At 37.3% G+C, this 21,651-nt stretch overlaps 1 protein-coding gene across 1 annotated transcript; it reads right to left on the reverse strand.

The window, feature by feature from the left end:
- Positions 1-1,030: 1,030 nt before the first annotated feature.
- On the reverse strand, positions 1,031-21,189 carry LOC144980216 (cell migration-inducing and hyaluronan-binding protein-like). Its single transcript, XM_078927798.1, has 9 exons — positions 21,134-21,189; positions 19,972-20,106; positions 18,865-18,987; positions 17,038-17,105; positions 14,462-14,497; positions 11,274-11,418; positions 5,877-6,060; positions 3,670-3,880; positions 1,031-1,168 (listed from the first exon to the last, which is right to left on the reverse strand). The coding sequence occupies exons 6-8, from the start codon at positions 11,336-11,338 to the stop codon at positions 3,725-3,727; spliced, it is 405 nt and encodes a 134-aa protein (XP_078783924.1). The 5' UTR covers positions 11,339-11,418; positions 14,462-14,497; positions 17,038-17,105; positions 18,865-18,987; positions 19,972-20,106; positions 21,134-21,189; the 3' UTR covers positions 1,031-1,168; positions 3,670-3,724.
- Positions 21,190-21,651: the final 462 nt, after the last annotated feature.

Consider the following 21,651-nt stretch of genomic DNA (forward strand, 5'->3'; position numbering starts at 1 on the left):
ACTACTTAAAAGTCGAGACAGTAAAGTAGTCCTTCAGAGCCATGAGGCCCACGGAGCCGGAGTTTATCCCTGTTTCTATAGCGCGAAACAGACAATAACAATTGCTTGATATCCTTTGGATAGGACGCTAGTCAATCGCAACGTACTTTCCGCCAGATCATACAGACCTAGCTACCCAATAACTGCTGGGTGGACAGGTGGTTCTAAAAAAAAAATCCTCGACTGCACCTAGGATCGAGTGAAACGAGTACTCTATCTACTGAGCTATTGGATCCCCTAAAATGATTGAGCTTTTATATAGCGCAATATCCACTAAACGTGCTCAAAGCGCTTTACAAGGGGTCTCTGGTCAACAGCAACATTTAACATTAGGAAGGGACATGACGCCTGTTAGGCGATTTTACAATTTTTCGGACAAAGACAACGCTGTCAACTGCCAGGTACTCATTTTACACCTGAGTACGGTGAGAGAATGTGAGTAAAGAGTCTTTTCCAAGGACTAAACTATGCGCCGAGCGTGGCTAGAACCCAGGACCTTCCGATCCGAAAGCAAGTGTCATACCACTAGACCACATAGCCGCACAATAAATAAATAAATATAAAATAAATAAATAATTCCTGAGGTAAAAAAATAAATTCTATGGTGCGGCTATGTGGTCTTGTGGTATGACATTCGCTTTCGGATCGGAAGGTCCTGGGTTCGAGCCTCGCGCTCGGCGCATAGTTGAGTCTTTGGAAAAGGCTCTTTACTCACATTCTTTCATCGTACTCAGGTGTAAAATGAATACCTGGCCGTTAACAGCGTTGGCTTTGTCCGGAAAATTGCAATATCGCCTAACAGGCGTTATGTCCCGTCCTACATGTTAAATGATGCTGTTGACCAGGGACCCCTTGTAAAGCTCTTTGAGCACGTTTAGTGGAAATTTCGCTATATAAAAGCTCAGTTTTTAAAAACTTACTTCTCTATGCCGTATGCATTAAGAGTAACTTTACTGGGCATGGTGGAATTGAAGTGTAGGATGAAGCTGTAGTTATCATCGCCTATGACCACGGGGAAAGCGGCGCTGGTCTTCCAGTCCAGATAGAAGGGATGCCCCGAAACGTCATCCCGAGTCATGAGGGGTCGGATGACCTGTCTTTCGGCTTGGTCGTTGCAAATGACTCTGATCTATAAATAGAAAACACACACACACACATACACAAGAAAGACAAACATTTTTATGAGATTAGTATCTTATTTATTTATTTATTTATTTATTTATTTATTTATTTATTTATTTATTTATTTATTTATTTATTTATTTATTTATCTATTTATTCATTTATTTATTTATTTATTTATTCTTTTGGTTAATGACGTGTACATATTTACAGGTCTGATGACCGAACGCAGTTAGGCCCCGTTTTGACAACTGTTGTAATGAACACTATTTTGTGTTGGTTTGAAAGTATGTATTTATATTATAACAATGGGACCGTAAACATGTGAGGTTATCAGACCTGTGAATAGGTAACGTTGTTTTTTTTAGAGTACAGTGGAATCCTGATTAAACCAACGTGGCAGGATCAGAAAGATTGGTTGACCTTACATAAAGCAAGGTGTTGATTTTATCAAAGCTGAAGAATTGATTTTTTAAACTCAAACAATCTCTCTACGAAACAACTTTATGTTCTTATTAATTAAACAAAGATCATTCTTCAAAGTTTGTGATGTACAAAATGAATCTGAATAAGAAAAATGTATTTTTTTTTTTTTTGGTGCGGCTATGTGGTCTAGTGGCATGACACTCGCTTTCGGATCGGAAGGTCCTGGGTTCGAGCCTTGCGCTCGGCGCTCAGTTGAGTCCTCTTTACTCACATTCTCTCACCGTACTCAGGTGTAAAATGAGTACATGGCCGTTAAAAGCGGTGTCTTTGTCCGAAAAATTATAATATCGCCTAACAAGCGTCATGTCCCGTCCTACATGTTAAATGTTGCTGTTGACCAGGGACCCCTTGTAAAGCGCTTTGAGCACATTTAGTGGATATTACGCTATATAAAGCTCAATTTTAATTTTTTTTTTTTTTTTTTGTCGGTGGTAAGGAGAGGGTTGAGCAGTGTTGACTTTAAAAGCGTTGACTTTATACAGATTGGAGATAAAGATAAAGGGAGTAAATCTGACTCATGAATGAACAACACAAAACAAACGAAGTTTTTGGCCTTTTTCAAGTAAACACAAAATACATTGACACGATGAATCCTTGATTTGGCTATGAATTCATTGCATTGATTTTTTTTTTCACACAAAAATTGATAATTTATATTGTAAAGTGCTCAGAGCTTGTGTTATACACGAGAATGATCGCTGTATAAATGTGTATTATTATTATTATTATTATTATTATTATTATTATTATTATTATTATTATTATTATTATTATTATTATTATTATTATTATTATTGTTATTATCATTATTGTGTTGTTCATTCCTGGGTCAGATTTACTCCCTTTATCTTCATCTCCATTTTATTGACTCATTTAGGCTCCTCTATTTATTCGTTTTATACAGATTTCTTTATATCTCCATTACATCGATGAGCCCATAACGAATTGACCAGAAAATTTTTGACCAATCAAATCATAGAATTTGTGACACACCTTCAAACGTGCTCGGACAAGCATAGTTGTCTGTTTATAAACAATAACGTGAATGAAATCGACTCTCTCTGATCATTGTTATTGTATTTATTTCGCCAGATTGGTGACGTGTTATCACACGACTTTCTCCATCATTTTATAAACGTTTAAATTTACCCATAATTGGATTCAATAGTCTGATGTCACGTCGCCCAGTAACGGCGGCCATCGTTGTTCTAAACAAAGAAAATTGGTACTTTTTATTCTTCATGCTGGCTAGAACTTTTCATATGCCTTGTGATCAGAATGTGTAAAAGTCAAAACATGATCAGATTTATAATGTTTTTTTCCCCTCTGGATACACTTTTATGCTCGTCGGAGAAATATTTCATTAGAGTGTCCGCCATTGTTCCGATAGTTTAGAGCCAGTTACTAAGTTACCATGAGTCATTACGAGGGAAGTGACGTTACGACTGTTGAAGCGTATTATCTGTATTGACGACCCCATTATAATATACTATATTACTCAATAATGATCATATAATATCCTCGCTCTATCACGCCCCTTAATCTTAAGAATCTGCCCATATTATTACATCCTGTGACTAAAATAGTCACACCACCTTATGATTCAATATGTAACAAAAAAATAAATAAATAAATAAAATTCCCTGTATTCGTCCAATAAACGAAATTTGTCTCTAGGGTCTATTCCAACGGAAGACTGGAAAAACCCAGGCGTTAACCGCAGTGCAGCGCCGTAAAATTAGCTAAGGCGAGGTGAAAAAAAAAACAACATATTCATAACCTATTCATTATTAGTCCTCCGAATGACTGGTTACATATACACTTCCAATGAATTTAGAACCGGAGGAGTAGAAGGTGTGAAATCACTAATGATCAACCCTATTTTGAAAAAGATAAATACATAAAAGATTAAATTAAATCGTAACGAATGCAACGATTTTTTTTTATTTCTTGTCGGTAACGAGAGTGTAAATGTGTGTGTGTGTGTGTGTGTGTGTGTGTGTGTGTGTGTAAATGTATCACCTTTGCATATCGGTGTGGGCAGACGTACATGTTCCAATTCTCTCGGAGACTACAGTCATCCGTATACAACATCCTGTAAGGCTTGACCACCGTGGACCAGTCCGGTCACTGACCCGTCCAAGTCACGGAACACTACTTGCTTCTCTCCGGTCTTTTCCGGTTTGCCCGGGATGCCAATCGGATCGTCCCAGACCCTGTTTCCTGTCGATTCCTGACCAAAAAAAAATTAAATTGAATTAGAAATACTTATTAATTAAGTTGACCTTTTATATAGCGCAATAATCACTAAACGTGCGAAAAAAAAACCAACTTTACAACGGGTCCCTGACCAACAGCAGCACGTAACATGTAGATAGAAATATGACGCCTGCTAGGCAATAATACGTTGGGGCTTTGTTTTTTTTTTTCGGATATAGACAACGCTTTTAACGAACAGGTACTCATTTTACACCTGAGTATGGTGAGAGAATTTGAGTCAAGAGCTCTTTTCTAAGGACTCAACTATGGGCAGCTCGGGAATCGAACCCAGGACATTTCGATTCGAAGCCATACCACTAAATCACATAGGCGTGTCTATTATATGAGGAGTTCTTGGGTAATATTCCAGTGTTTTGTTTTGTTTTTAAACGATAGAAAGACGCTTGCGGCACATTTAGGTCATATCAACGCCATTAAATTGGAAGAAAATGGGAAAGTCAATAATTTATAGATTTTTGCAATTGAAAGAACAGGAGAATAAGTAAAACAAGGGGGAAGTGGTTCAAATAGGGAACAGAATCATGTAGATTCCAAGAGCACACCATCACTATCATTGGTCCCCACTCAGAGGAACACACTCAATAAATATATAGTAGCGCAATATCTATTAAAGGTGGCTCAAAGCACTTTACGAGGGTCCCTGACCAACAGCAGCATGTAATATGTAGAACGGGACATGACGCCTGTTAGGCGATATTGCATTCTTTTCCGACAGAGACAACGTTGTTAACGGCGAGGTACTCATTTTTACATTTTAAAAAAAAAATGAGCTTTTATATAGCGCAATATCTACTTAACGTGCTCAAGGGATCCCTGGTCAACAGCAAAATTTAACATGTAGGACGAGACATGACGCCTGTTAGGCGATATTACAAATTTTTGGACAAAGACAACGCTGTTAACGGCCAGGTACTCATTTTACACCTGAGTACGGTGAGAGAATGTGAGTAAAGAGTCTTTTCCAAGGACTCAACTATGCGTCGAGCGCGAGACTCGAACCCAGGACCTTCCGATCCGAAAGCGAGTGTCATACCACTAGACCACATAGCCGCACATGTGACTACAGTAAGAAAATGTGAGTAAAGAGCCTTTACCAAGGACTCAACTATGCGTCGAGTGAGGCTTGAACCTAGATCCTTCCGATCCAAAAAAAACGAGTGTCATACCACGAGACCACATAACCATACATGTTAAAATTGGCTGAGTAGACCATCTGTACAAAAGTGGTTTTGGTTTGTTTTATTTTTAAGAGTTTTACGACGCCTGCAACACATTAAGGTCATATCAGCGCCAGTAAAATGGATGAAAATTGGTCAATGAAAACATTCTAGAAGTACAATTAAAAGGACTTGAGGAAAATGTAAGACAAAAGGGAATTAGATAAAATAGGGAACAGATGTAGATTCCAAGTGTACTTAGTGTGAGATTACCTAAATGTTTCACCCACACACCAGCACAAGATTCCACTAAGAGGAATACACTCAAATGTTTACAAATCATATGTATAAAATTATAAAAAGACCCAGTACATAACAGAAAGATGATTTACAAGGAAAAAGACCATCTCCCAAAACTACAACTATGCATTCAACTGTTTTCCTCCCAGCCAAAGAGTCCGGCCAGGGTCAGGACAAAACTTAGTAATCCCATTCCAAGACAAAGACAGAAAGCAAATGGAAAACAGATACAGTGGGGATAGAAGGACAGAAAGTACCTCCCTGCCCACTATGGGCACCCAGAAAACAGATATAGTGGGGATAGAAGGACAGAAAGTACCTCCCTGCCCACTATGGGCACCCAGAAAACAGATACAGTGGGGATAGAAGGACAGAAAGTACCTCCCTGCCCACCATGGGAGGTCGGGAACCCCACCCAGAAAGTGGTTTTGGGACTATTTTCATAACGAATTTGGGTTATCAGAACTGCAAATAAGTACACATTGGTCTTACCCCGTCGTCGAATCCCCACGAGATCTTCTCGAAGGATGTCTGTGGCGAGGATTGCCACCGGTTTCCGTCGTAGAAGCTGATGGCACCCACTGTGTAGTTGGGCGTGCTGGCAAAGTGGTTGAACCAGATGTTGTGGAAGAAGTGAGCACCGTCCAGCAGGGCGATCCCACGGATTGGAAAGTTTCTGTCAGGGACGAGGAGAAAATTATAGATCGAAAGGTGACAATTTTGATTTGCATTTTTTTCATATTTTCTGAAGGAATTTTTTCCCCAGGAAGTTAATCATTATTTGAAGTCAATCGGGTGATTTTTCATGAAGTTATGGTCAGATGTTTGGGAAAGGTATCCAGCATCTTATCTCAAATTTCAAACTTTTTCAACTTGACTAGTTGTAAAAAAACATTTAGAATTGAAATGAAGCTTTGATATTTTCCGAAGATGTACAAAAGCTTTAATTTAATCATTTATGACAAGAACTCATTTTTGATAAAAAATGACATTCTAACTAAACTTGGCAATATCTCAGTTCAAACCTTTTCACTATCCGACTGATTATGTCATTTACTGGAACTTGTGTGGCTGGCTGGGATTGTTTGTTTGTGTTTTTAAGGGTTTTACGGCGCTTGCAACACATTAAGGTTATATAAGCGCCAGTAAAAAAGAAGAAAATGGGATAGAAAAAATTTCTAGAATGACAATTAAAGCATCCAAGAATAAGGCAGACAAAGGGGAATTGGTTCAAATAGGGAATAGATGTAGATTCCAAGAGAACACTATCAGTGTACATGATAGTTTGAGATCACCTTAAAGTCTCCAGACACAAGAACATAACCATACTAAGAGGAATACACTCAAATGTTTACAAATCATATATGATATGGAAACAATACACAATACAGTGCATAACAGAGAGATGATTTACAAGACAAAAAAAAAAATATCTCCCAAAAGTCTAACTATACATTTGACTGTTTCCCTCCCAGCTAGGGTATCCGACAAGGGCTCGGACAAAACCAAGTAATCTCATCCCAAGACAAAGATAGAGTGCATGCATGAAAACAGATGTAGGGGGATAGAAATAAAAAAAAATAATTAAAAAAAAAATAATAATAATAATACTTTATTGCATCCCAAAAAGGAATTTTTTTGTACAGACGTGTTATAATTTACACAATAAGATAAAAATACAATGGAAATAGGATGTATATATATATAAAAAAGGAGCAGCTCTATAACCAGAGCTGCGCTTTATATTGAATATATCAACACTGTAAATAGTTAAAACTGTCACTATAAATTGAAAATTGAAAGATTGCAAAACAAATAAATTAATAAATTAATATTTATATTTTAAAAAGTAAAAATGAGAAATAATTATATAAAATGATTATTGCTTGTTGTTATAAAGCCTAATACTGACGGCAGAAAAGATTTTCGGTGTCTCTCTGTTTTCGTTGAAATAGAGAAAGGGCGACCACTTCTTTCTGACATAATAATTGATGGTCTTAGTGGATGATACTGGTCATTTAATATTTTAGTTATTTTATTTATACAAAATTTCTCGTATAAAAGATCTACATCGTCAACATCATTTATATAGCGTTTAATGGATTTTTTAATATTTGAATTTATTTTGTTCCTTTCCACTGCTAAGCAATTGCCTCCCAAGCTGTTATACAAAATGACAAAACACTTTCGATTACTGCTCTATAAAATAATGTGCAGAGGGTTTTCTCTATTCTAAACTGAGAGAGTTTTGATAAAAAATATGTACGTCTGCACATCTTATGCCTAATTATTTTCAAGTGTTCATCCCACTTGAGCCTGTCATCAATCGTTACACCAAGGTATTTGTAGTGAGGAACTCGCTGGACGAATTGGTCCTTTAATTTTAACGGTTCTATCGGTTCCTTCACTCTCCTAAAGTCAATCACTAGCTCCTTTGTCTTGCTTATGTTAAGCTCTAGGTGGTGGGCATCACACCAAGACACAAATCTATCAATTTCTTGCCTATAAGCCACTTCGTTGCCATTTGTTATGAGGCCTTGAAGAGCGGTGTCATCTGCAAACTTTATTAAAGGTACACTCAGGTTTTGACTTCTACAGTCATTCGTGTATATTGTGAATAATACAGGGGATAATACACAACCTTGAGGAGCACCAGTATTTTTAGTTATACAGGAAGATTTGTTTTGTCCTAATTGAACATATTGTGCTCTCTCCGTAAGAAATTCGAGCACCCAAGCAATTATATACTTGTTTAAATTCAGACTAGTCAATTTTTGAACAACCAACTGAGGTTGCATTGTATTGAACGCTGAAGAAAAATCTGCAAAAAGCAATCTGCAATAGCTCCTAGCGTGATCTAGATGCCTGTAGATGTTGTTTGTAAACAGCAAAATGGCATCCTCTACGCCACGTCCTGGTTTGTAAGCAAATTGATGACTATCACTCAATGGCATAAACTGATTCCTAATTTTAACAAGAACAAGTTTTTCTAAAGATTTCATGACTATTGAAGTCAGCGCAACAGGTCTGAGATCGTTCATAGTTTCAAGTTTTTCTTTTTTTGGAACAGGAATAATTTTTGAAGTTTTCCAAATTTCAGGATCGAAACGCATTGGAGGGACCAGTTAAAAATATGTGTATAAATGGGGGAAAGCTGATGGGCACATTCTTTTAATAGTTTTCCTTTCAATCCATCCGGCCCAGCAGCCTTCCTCTCGTTCAGTTTCGAAAATACGAATCTCGTTTCCTCTTCACTGACCTCAATAGTCATTTCATCTTCCAAAGCCCTGTCTAATTTATGTTTTTCATTTTCAATATCAAATTTGTTTGCTGTGTCGAAACGTGAATAAAATTTATTTAAAGTTTCAATTTCGATATCTTCTGATATAATCGTGGGCTTTGGATTATAGTTAACAGCAGTTTTAAGCCCCCGCCACGTGTCCCGTATATCCCCAGAAGAAAAGCATTTTTCAATTTTATTTTTGTACTTGTCTCTACAACTAGATATTACCCTCTTTATCTCTTTTTGTTTTGTTTTCAGATTTTTAAAGAGAGTTTTCTTTTGGTTCAATAAAAGTTTTAGATCTTTTGTTATCCAAGGCTTGTTGTTAGGATAATATTTTATTTCTTTTTTACAAGACACTAGCTGTTCACAGAATTTTAAATACTCACTCACACAGTCATTCAGGTCATCCACACTATCACATGATTCGATAAAAACATTCCAGTCAGTGCATTCAAAACAACCACGCAAATCTTCACACACACTTCCGTTCCAGATCTGTACACTTTTCTTAACTGGTTTTACACGTTTAAAAACAGGGCGGTAGGTGGGGAGTAGCAAGAGCATGCAGTGGTCAGATAAACCTAATGGGGCACGGGGTAAACATTTATAACTATTTTTAATATTACACAGGAATAAATCTAATGTTCTTTTGTCCCTTGTCTCGCAGTCCACGTATTGATGAAGTCCCGGGAGAGTAAAATCGTTACATTGGTTAAAATCGCCAGTGACCATCAATACGGCATCGGGTGACTTAATTTGAATGTCCTGTATTTCTTTCCTCAAAATATTTTTCGCTGTGGTGTTGTCTGATGATGGTGGAATGTAGACGTTGATGATGATGACATGTGTATATTCCCGGGGTAGATAATATGGTCGTAACGAAACAGTAATAAATTCAATATAGTCGTCACAATACATTTTCTTTATATGACAGTTATTGGGGTGGCACCATTTGTTGTTAATATATGTGCACACCCCACCCACAGTTCGTTTATTTACATTAGTCCGATCTCTTCGAAATAGTGAATATTGTTCAATATTAAAACATGATGATGGTATGTGAGGAGATAGCCAAGTCTCTGTTAACGCTATTATGGAGGCTTGACGATAGTCACTATTAAAACGACAAAGTGAAAACAGTTCATCAATTTTACTTTTCAGTGATCTTACATTACCTGTCACTACACAGGGTAAAAATGGACGAAAAGGCCGTCTGTTAAATTTTGTTTTTATTCCTCCTTTTCTCCCCCTCTTTCTTACTTTAATAAACGATGTGTCAATAGTGGGTGGTGGGGGTGACACGGGTTGGAGGGATCGGAGAGTCTCTGGAGTATAAGTTATCGATAGGCTTTTGGCAGCAAAATTACAGGCTAAAACACCATTTATGCTTATAAATATACTAATAAATATAAAAATCAGGAACAAGAAGACACAGTAAGTACCTCCCTGCCCGCTGGGAGGTCAAGAACCCCACCCAGGGTGGCTGAGAACACCCGGAAAGATGCGCAAATTTCATAAATTGAGTTATGTATGCAGTATACTTTAAATTTTCTTTCTATGTCTATTAGAACCCAAGTTATGAATTTTTTTCTGAATAAAATTTATAGCAGCTATTGGAAACACTTTATCTTATTTTTTTTTTTTGTTTTTAAGGGTTTTACGGCGCTTGCAACACATTTAGGTCATATCAGCGCCAGTAAAAAGGAAGAAAATAGGATAGTAAAAAGGTCTAGAATTACAATTAAAGCACCCAAGAAAACGTAAGACAAAGGGAAACTGAGAACAAATAGGGATCAGATGTAGATTCCAAGAGCATACCACCATTGTACTGAGTTTGAAATCACCTATAAGTCTCATCCAGACACAAGCACAAAATCCAATGAAGAGGAATACACTCAAATGCTTACATTATACGAGTACATTCAAAATAAATATAATAATACAAAACAGAGAGATGATTTACAAGGAAAAAAATATCGTCTCCCAAAACAATAACTATGCATTTGACTGTTTCCCTCCCAGCTAGGATTCCGGCCAGTGCCAGGACGAAACCAAGTAATCTCATTCCGAGACAAAGACAGAAAGCATGTTGGATAACAGATATAAGGGGATAAAAGACACAGTATGTACCTCCCTGCCCGCTATGGGAGGTCAGGATCCCCACCCAGTCATCCCAGTTTCTATAGCGGAAAATAACGCTTGCTATCCTTTGGATAGGATGCTACTCTATCGTAAAGTAATATCAGGCAAATCTAACAGACTGAGCTACCTATTCACGGCTGGGTGGACAGTTGGGGGTTGGGGGGGGGGGGGGTTAGAAAAAAAAATCGCGTGTTATAAATCAAGTGTGTCAGCTAAATGTCAAGTGTGTTATATACCTAGTGTGTCATTTTTCAAATGGTTTCCATTTCAAATGTGATATATTTCAAATGTGTAATATTTCAAGTGTTTTATATTACAAGTGAGTTATATTTCAAATGTGTTATATTTCAGGTGTGTTATATTTCAAGTGTGCTACATTTCGAGTGTGTTATATGTCAAGTGTGTTATATTTCAAGTGTGTTATAATTCAATTCAATTGTGTCATATTCCAAATGTGTTACCCACTCTTTCCAAGCAAGAGGAAGAGACCTGGGGTAGTAATTCCACACTTTGTTGACGTTGTCATAGAAACCAGTAGGTTCACTGATGTTAGGGGATTCCCCTAAGATGATTGAATCTGTCAAGTATTGCCGTTGATCCGATGACCTGGGTTGGAGAAAACGGGGGATAATTTTAGTTTTTAAAATAGAGAGAGAGAGAGAGAGAGAGATAGAGAGAAGGATATATATATATATATATATATATATATATATATATATATATATATATATATATATATATATATATATATATATATATATATATATATATATATATATATATATATATATATATATATATATATATATATATATATATAAACATTTGAAAGATAATTAAGATAGTTTGACTTCTACAACGTTGTTGTCGAGCGTTGCTCTCATCAGATATATATATATATATATATATATATATATATATATATATATATATATATATATATATATATATATATATATATGAGCCAAGGTCAAAAGGTGCCCGCCTGATACCAGTGTTAAGAAAATTTGATTTTTACTTAATTATGGGCTGTTTTCATTGGGTTAATGCTTGTAATCAATTGATAATATGAAGAAGAGATAAAATGAGATAGCTCAACATACTCTGTTCAACAGAATATGAAATAAACAACTTGAAAGTCAAATTTGAATGCTGTTTGGCATGTGCTTAAAACGAGGTCACGCATCACCTTTTTAGAAATCATGTAGAAATTAAATGTGATGTTTTACCTCACGTGATTTAAATTTGACTAATAGTATAAAGTCAAAATTTACTTTTAAACGCAATTGCAGTATATTACATATCTGATTAAGTTTCATATAGAGTTCTTAAAAAGTTGGTGTTGCTTGTGACCTTTGGTGTCATCAAACACAGCACAACACTAAGTCTCGACACAAAACTTAAAGCTCATGATTAATGTTAATAACATGTTTTATTATGAGAAAAAAGCATAGATTTATTATCAATTCAAATCTTGGAGTAAATGTATACCGTTTTGCCGATATTGAGGTTTATTCGTTTTGGTGTCATTTGTCACAAGCAACACGGCATGCGTGAACACGTGAAAGTTTGTTTCGTTAAATGGCGATTCGAAATTTTGATCCACCCTTCTTACCAGTCTTTGAAGTGCAGCACTTTCATTTGCCTTTCCAGCGTGGCTTCAGGCAGAAAAGGTAAGTTGAACTTTGGTGTCATCGCTATTTTACATTGTCACAAGCAACACTTGATATTGGATATTACAAAGTGCCACCAAAAAATTATGTTTTCATCTGTTATTCTATTGACAAATATGATATTATGACATCTCACATAAGACCGATTTTGACACAATTAATTATTTCCTTGTAATTCTATTTTTTTATGTTTCAGGGTTGTATCAATCAAGAAAAAGACAAAACTCAAGCTTTTGACGAATCCAGATAAAAGAAGGGTTGTCAAGAAATTTGATTTGATTTACTATTAACACACTAAATTACTAGAAACTAGCAGATTTGAGCAGTAGGGCGGATTATACGGTATTGTTACATGAATTCGTTACCATGGCTGATATTTATCTAGTGTCTGTGTGACTTCTGGTACTTTTTGTGACCATTGGTGTCATTGGTTAAAATGTCACAGGTGACACTTAAGTTTGAAGTTTCTAATGTATTTCTGTTTTCATGTTCTTCAAAGCTTGAAATGTCATTGAATTACATTTTAACAGGCTATATTACACATGTTCAGTTGCTATTCTTGATTTATTGAGGCAAATTTGCGTTCTAATGCCGATTTTGACCAAAGTAATAGCAACAATGGTATTACTAATTTCTAAGTATATTTCCAAGTTGAAAGTATTTGGTTTCTTTAAATATTATTGAATTTCATTTTAGAGTGGGTTATTGTGCTTTTTTTGACTGAAAATAATGATATATTATGGACGAAAGCGTGATTTGGTGTTGCTTGTGACATAAGTAATGGTGTCACCGGTCTTATGTCACAAGTCACATTCAGATGCTCTAATTTCCATGTAGATTTCTATTTTTGAAGTCTTTGGTTTCTGAAATATTATTAAATTCCATATTTAACTGTGGTTATTACACTGGTTTGACTGAAATTAATGATATATTGTCGAAATTGCAATTTGGTATTGCTTGTGACATAAGTAATGGTGTCATCGGTCTAATGTCACAAGTGACACAATGTCGCTAAATAAGATATGCTTTGGTCACATTATTTCCTAACATTTTATTTCAAAAGTTTCTGAACATTGCTGGTAATAAGCATATGCAATATTGTTGTTGTTGTTAATGCACAAACATTTTTATGAAATAATATATTTGCATTCTATGTTGCTTGTGACCGATGACACCAAAAAGCAACCTTTTCTCCAATAGTTGGTAATATTATTGTACTATGATTGTTGTTGATTGTGTCTTTATGTCTATAACTTACTAAATAAAGTTTGATACTCAACAAAAACCATTTGGTTATTGAGTTTTTTGTCTCATTTTGGTGTCACCGGTCACAGGTGACACCAGCAACCTAAAGGCATTGTTGACGATAATATGCTGCGTTAGACCTTAAAGTTATCGAAAGGGCCTTTGATTCATGAAGTACAGGGTTTTTGCTACACATATAGAAACATGAATGGACTATTATGTCACTTTTATTTTGAGAAAAAAAATTGGCACCTTTTGACCTTGGCTCTATATATATATATATATATATATATATATATATATATATATATATATATATATATATATATATATCGAGAGAGAGAGAGAGAGAGAGAGAGAAAGAAAGATAGAGAGAGCGAGAGAGAGAGAGAGAAGAGAGAGGTTGAGAAGAGAAAGATATATAGATAGATATATAGAGAGATAGATGATGATGATGATGATGATGATGATGATGATGATGATGATGATGATGATGATGGATGATGATGATGATGATGATGATGATGATAATGATGATGATGGTGATGATGATGATGATGATGATGATGATGATGATGATGATGATGATGATGATGATGATGATGATGATGATGATGATGATGATGATGATAGTGAAGATGATGATGATGATGATGATGATGATGATGATGATGATGATGATGATGATGATGATGATGATGATGATGATGATGAACAGATGTTATAATTACCACAGAAGCGCAACTCCTCTCGAACTGTCTGAAAACCTGTGATTCAAGAAGAAAAAAAGACTATTAGTATCATCTTTTAAATACAAAAACTATAATACGGGAATGCGTTTGTAGTCAAAGATTATGTCCCTTAGTTGTGTCCAATGCTATAATGAGTGAATGCGTTACCAAAGGGTAGCGTGACTCAGCGGTACGTTTTTGCTTCGTACCCGAAAGGTACCGAGTTCGATCACCCGCTGCTGCGCTGTGTGACCATGAGCAAGTCACCTCGTCTTAGCTCAATTTGCGGCACTGCACTGCGCCTGACGCCTGGGTTATTCGAGTCTTCCCTTGGAATAGACCCATGAGACAATTTTCCCCTATGGGATGAATAAAGGGAATTTTATTTCATTTATCTTATTTTTCCAAATTCAGTGCAGGGATCGAACTTCAGACCTCCTGAGTACCGGTAATCAGAAGGCCTGAGGTTCGATCCCCAGTCGAGGAAGACTGAGTTTTTGGGATCTTTTTTCTTTTTTTTTCTCTTGTTTCTTTTTTTCTTACTTGCTTTGTCTGGCACCTTTCATACACACTTGTTCATATCCTTGTGTTACACCAGTGCCTGCTCCCTAGTTTCTTAATTTGATATATACACATATTATATAGATAGTTCAAAGATGACGTCACTCAGGTCTTTGTTATTGTTTTTTGCCATCCGCGTTTATGAGTAATGCTCACTGAACTGTATTAACCTGAAAATAAAAGTTCATGGATACACACAGTTTTGTGTGTTGGTCCGTTATACTTCCGGATGGCAATGTTATGAGCTTCTTAGCCAAGCGCATACTATCTATAAGGCGTTTAAGATATAAGATACGGCGCTATATAAATTCATTATTTACTATATTTACGATTTACTATTATAGTAATGGATAGAATAAAAACTGAAGTATGGAAAAGAACACAGCAGAAACCAGTGGGAGAGGAAATAGGAAGAAGACGATGGAGGTGGATTGGACACACGCTTAGAAAGAATGACTCACTATAACAAAGAAAGTATTGGACTGGAACCCTCAGGGCAGAAGATCAAGGGGAAGGCCATGAGGAACATGGAGAAGAATTAAAGAAGCTGATATACAGAGAAGTGGTAAGACCTGGAATGAGATAAAAAAGTTAGCTCGGGATACAGAAGGATGGAAACTGTTTGTCTGTGGCCTATACCCTGACCCAGGGTGAAAAAGGCAATGATGATGATGATGATAGAGAAGGATGGAAACTGTTTGTCTGTGGCCTATACCCTGACCCAGGGTGAAAAAGGCAATGATGATGATGATGATAGAGAAGGATGGAAACTGTTTGTCTGTGGCCTATACCCTGACTCAGGGTGAAAAAGGCAATGATGATGATGATGATAGAGAAGGATGGAAACTGTTTGTCTGTGGCCTATACCCTGACCCAGGGTGAAAAAGGCAATGATGATGATGATGATGATAGAGAAGGATGGAAACTGTTTGTCTGTGGCCTATACCCTGACCCAGGGTGAAAAAGGCAATGATGATGATGATGATGATGATAGAGAAGGATGGAAACTGTTTGTCTGTGGCCTATACCCTGACCCAGGGTGAAAAAGGCAATGATGATGATGATGATGATGATAGAAAAGGATGGAAACTGTTTGTCTGTGGCCTATACCCTGACCCAGGGTGAAAAGGGCAATGATGATGATGATGATGATAGAGAAGGATGGAAACTGTTTGTCTGTGGCCTATACCCTGACCCAGGGTGAAAAAGGCAATGATGATGATGATGATGATGATAGAGAAGGATGGAAACTGTTTGTCTGTGGCCTATACCCTGACCCAGGGTGAAAAAGGCAATGATGATGATGATGATGATGATAGAGAAGGATGGAAACTGTTTGTCTGTGGCCTATACCATGACCCAGGGTGAAAAAGGCAATGATGATGATGATGATGATAGAGAAGGATGGAAACTGTTTGTCTGTGGCCTATACCCTGACCCAGGGTGAAAAAGGCAATGATGATGATGATGATGATAGAGAAGGATGGAAACTGTTTGTCTGTGGCCTATACCCTGACCCAGGGTGAAAAAGGCAATGATGATGATGATGATAGAGAAGGATGGAAACTGTTTGTCTGTGGCCTATACCCTGACCCAGGGTGAAAAAGGCAATGATGATGATGATGATGATGATAGAGAAGGATGGAAACTGTTTGTCTGTGGCCTATACCCTGACCCAGGGTGAAAAAGGCAATGATGATGATGATGATGATGATGATGATGATGATGATGATGATGATGATGATGATGATGATGATGATGATGATGATGATGATGATGATGATGATAGAGAAGGATGGAAACTGTTTGTCTGTGGCCTATACCCTGACCCAGGGTGAAAAAGGCAATGATGATGATGATGATGATAGAGAAGGATGGAAACTGTTTGTCTGTGGCCTATACCCTGACCCAGGGTGGAAAAGGCAATGATGATGATGATGATGATGATGATGATGATGATGATGATGATGATGATGATGATGATGATGATGATGATGATGATAATAGTAACTTACGAGCAGTGTTGATAGTGGTAGAATCCTCCTCGTGAGTACAAATTGTTATAGCGGTTCTTGTACACTGGCTGTGGGAATAGAGATATGTAGAAGCATATGGATTATTATACAGAAATTATATGAAAATAGGCCCATGGATCCGGAGTTTATCCCGGTTTCTATAGCGTGAAACGGACGATAGCAATTGCTTGCTACCCTTTGGATAGGACGCTAGTCTATCTCATAATGCTTACTGCCAGATCTAACAGATCCAGCTACCCAATCACAGACAGCAAGTTGGAAAACAGATATAAGGGGGATAGTAGATACAATAAGTACCTCCCTGCTCACTATGGGAGGTCAGGAACCCCGCCCAGGAAAAAGTTCTTCACTCACATTCTCTCACCGCACCGTTTACAGAGTTGTCTCTGTTTGGAAAAAAAAAAGTACTATCGCTTAACAGGCGTCATGTCTCTTCCTTCGTGTTTGGTTGTGTTTTGTTCTTTTTCCTAGCTGTTATAGTCATTTTTGTTTATTAACTTTTTACAGTCCACAGCTTCTAGCAGCTTAGTACAGCTTGTGCCGCTTTTAGGTGGAATGACACTCGCTCTCGGATCGGAGGGTCGTGGGTTCGCTCCTTGCTCGGCGCATAGTTGAGTCCTTGGGGAAGGCTCTTTACTCGCACTCTCTCACCGCACTCAGGTGTAAAAGGAATACCTGGCCGTTAACAGCGTTGTCTCTGTCCGAAAAAAATTGTAACATCGGCTAACAGGCGTCATGTCCCGTCCTAAATGTTAAAAGTTGCTGTTGGCCAGGGACCCCTTGTAAAGCGCTTTGAACACATTTGGTGGATATTGCTCTATATAAAAGCTCATTATATTATTATTATTATTATTATTATTATTATTATTATATTATTATTATTATTATTATTATTATTATTATTATTATTATTATTATTATTATTATTATTATTATCATTATTATCATTATTATTAATATTATTATTATTATTATTATTATTATTATTATTATTATTATTATTATTATTATTATTATTATTATTATTATTATTATTATTATTATTATTATTATTATTATTATTATTATCATTATTATTACCACTTTGACAATTTATAAATAGAGCATTTTCACGGATTAACCATGCTCAATGCGCTTCACAATGTTTCATTTCGTCTCCCAGCAGGCCATAAAATGGAAGCATAATTCTATGTCTCCCAGCACAAGTCGATTGTTGAAATGTCTTACCCAAGGACACAGCGTAGGGAGCAGAAATGTAATCATTGATTTTAAAGATCATTCATCGATTGTAAAATAAATATTTTCGCCCATTCTATTGGTTTGAAATAAAGTGTAAAAGACAGCTGGTTGGCAATTTAAAGTATCACTTATCACTTCCAAATGTGACTTAAAAAGTAACACAGATTCCATTCGCACCGCAGAGGATCGTGATTCGTGGAGACAGCTGACCGGCAACGTGCTCAAGAGCACAAGCCATGATGATATCACTTCAACTTTAAAGCAGTCTTTTAGCAAGTAAAATAAAAATAAATAAATAAATTCCTTTTATTTATTTCTTACGGGAAATCTGTCTTTAAGTTCTGGAATAACCCAGGCGTCAGCCGCAGTGCGGCGCCGCAAACTGAGCTAGGGTGGGGTGACTTGCTCAAGGCCACACAGCACAGCGGCGGGTTATCGAACTCTGTACTTTCAGGGTACCAAGCAAAGACCGTACCGCAGAGCCACACCGCCCCGATTGCTCATTTGTTAGAGCACTAGGTTCAAGCGCAGAGAGACTGAGATCAAATCCGGAGGAAGTCTACTTACACGTGAGCTGGGTCATGAAGACTTCAACGTCCTCCGAGTCAGCGTTGAGTGGATCTGCCTTGGGCTGGTATTTGCTGTTCCAGTTGAGTTGTCGGAGATGGACTTTGATAAATCGATACCGCTCTAGACAAATAGAAGTTAAAGAGGGGCGGGGGGGGGGGGGGGGGAGAGAGATGAGGGGGAGAGAGAGTTTGTTTGTTTTTAATGGTTTTAAGGCGCTTGCAAAACGTTAAGGTCAAATCAATGCCAGTAAAAAGGAAGAAAATGGACTAGTAAAATGTTCAAGAATGACCATTAAAGCACCCAAGAAAAGGTGAAACAAAGGGGAATTGGTTCAAATAGGAAAGAGATGTAGATTTAAAGAGCACACTCTATCAAAGTACTTAGTTTGAGATCACATACAAGTCTTATCTTGACACAAGCACAGGTCCCCACAAAGAGGAACACACTCAGATGTTTACAAATGATATATACAGTACATAATAGAGATTTACAAGACAAAAAATGTCATATCCCAAACTCTAAATTATGTTTGACTGTTTCCCTCCCAGATAGGGTATCCGACCAGGGCGGGACAAAACCAAGTAATCTCATTCTAAGACACAGACAGAAAGCAATTGGAAAACGGATAGTGGGATAGAAGACACGGTATGTGCCTCCCTGCCCACTGGGATGTCAAGAATCCACCCAGGGAGAAGAGAGATTAAAGTTAAAACTTCAGATTTTTATATATCACAATCTCCACTAAACGTGCTCAAAGCGCTTTACAAAGGGTCCCTGCCCAACAGCAACGTGTAACATGTAGAATGAGACATGACGCCTGTTTGGCGATATTACAAGTGTTTTTCACAACAGAGACAACGATTTTAAGGACCAGGCACTCATTATACACTGGAGTACGATGAGAGAATGTGAGTAAAGAGCCTTTTTTCAAGGACTCGGCTATGCGCCGAGCGAGACTCGAACTCAGGACCTTCCGACCACATAGCTGCACGATTACATTGCTCTCAGATCGTCATTTTCATGTTATCATTTACTTTTACTACTGACATCGCCACGCGAATGAACGACCAAAAAACTCCATACTACCGACTACTTTGTACTCACATCACCGTAGGAATGAGCGACATTTCCAGAGAATTCCAGCAGTGGCGTACGGAATGCTTCGTTTTCCTGCATCAGACCCAAAGCCCGGGAGTCTCCGAACGGCTGGGGCGGGTAAAAAAACATGATTCCATTTTTCTGGGGGGGGGGGGGGAGAATGGAACAAACAAAAAATAATGGTTTTGCAGATTTGGAGGGGGGGGGAGCATTTGGGGGGGGGGGGGGGGGGGTCATTTTAATCGATCGATATTTGAATGACAAATTTTCTGGCCAATTATTTTTAATAATTGAGCTTTTATATAGCGCAATATCCACTGAACGTGCTCAAAGCGCTTAACAAGGGGTCCCTGGCCAACAGCAACACATAACATGTAGGACGAGACATGACGCCTGTCAGGCGATATTACAAATTTTTGGGACAGAGACAACACTGTTAACGGCCATGTACTCATTTTACACCTGAGTACGGTGAAAGAATGTGAGTAAAGAGCCTTTTCCAAGGATTCAACTATGCGCCGATCGAGGTTCGAACTCAGGATCTTCTGATCCGAAGGCTAGTGTCATTCTGCTAGACCACATAGGCGCACAATATTTGTCTTTCAGCGTACTTTGTTCTGCATGCGCCTATTTATTGAATTGTATCACGAGATAAGCTGGAACGAAGTTGACGTCACTCAGGTCTTTGTTATTGTTTTAAACCAGCTACTTTTTATAATTCTAATTAAACTACATTAATCAGATTTTAAGCGTTAAAAGTTACATATAGATAGTATGCGCTTGGCTAAAAAGCTCACAACATTGCCATCCGGAAGTATAACGGACTAACACACTAAACTATGCCTACCCATGAACTTTTAAAATCTGATTCAAACAGTTTAGTGAGTACTCATAAACGTGGATGGCAAAAAACAATAACAAAGACCTGAGTGACGTCATCTTCGTCATATCTATAGTTTTGTGTGTTGGTCCATTATATTTCCGGCTGACGAATGTGGTGAGCTTTTTTGGCCAATCGCAAATGTTGGATAGAGTCCACAAAATCGTTATAGTGTTAAACTATTTAAGGAGCTTGAATAGGGCAGAGAATGTTGCCCTCATGATAGAGTGAATGAAACAGTGGAAACAATTTTGTAATTAAAGAGTGAGAGAAAATATTATTTCATACTTTATTTTCTTATCCCAGCCCTCTCATTGGCAAACCTTATCTCTTCTTGGTAATCGTTCAATAATGCTTTGAACGCGTTGAATAAAAATTTATTTAACGATTGCAAAATATCTTCGCAAATGTTATTGCTGCGAAATTAGGTGTAAAAGGCAGCTGGTTGGTAATTAAAAATAATATTTTGGTGTGCATGAATACAATTCCAACTTTTTGGTATTTTTCATGGGGGGGGGGGGGGGGGGGGGGTCAAATTGTCCTTCAGGCAAACGAAAAACAATACAAATAAGGGGAATCAAATTACTACTACAATTCAATTGGACATGACATATCTAAAAATCTTACAAGGATGGGCGTGTTTATCAAACTTTTTTTATTTTTTTATCCTACAATAATGTTATTAGAGAAACTCGGTCGACACCTTCTGACACTGTAACAATAAACGAAGTAATCCCCAGCGGCTATTCGTATCATCAAGAAAATAGAGACCAAAGACGTGGAGGTGGTTTGCTGTGTGGTTTCAG

The sequence above is a fragment of the Berghia stephanieae genome, chromosome 9 (assembly GCF_034508935.2).
Source record: "Berghia stephanieae isolate SIO BIC M18660-M18661 chromosome 9, UCSD_Bste_1.3, whole genome shotgun sequence".
Lineage (NCBI taxonomy): Eukaryota > Metazoa > Mollusca > Gastropoda > Nudibranchia > Aeolidiidae > Berghia > Berghia stephanieae.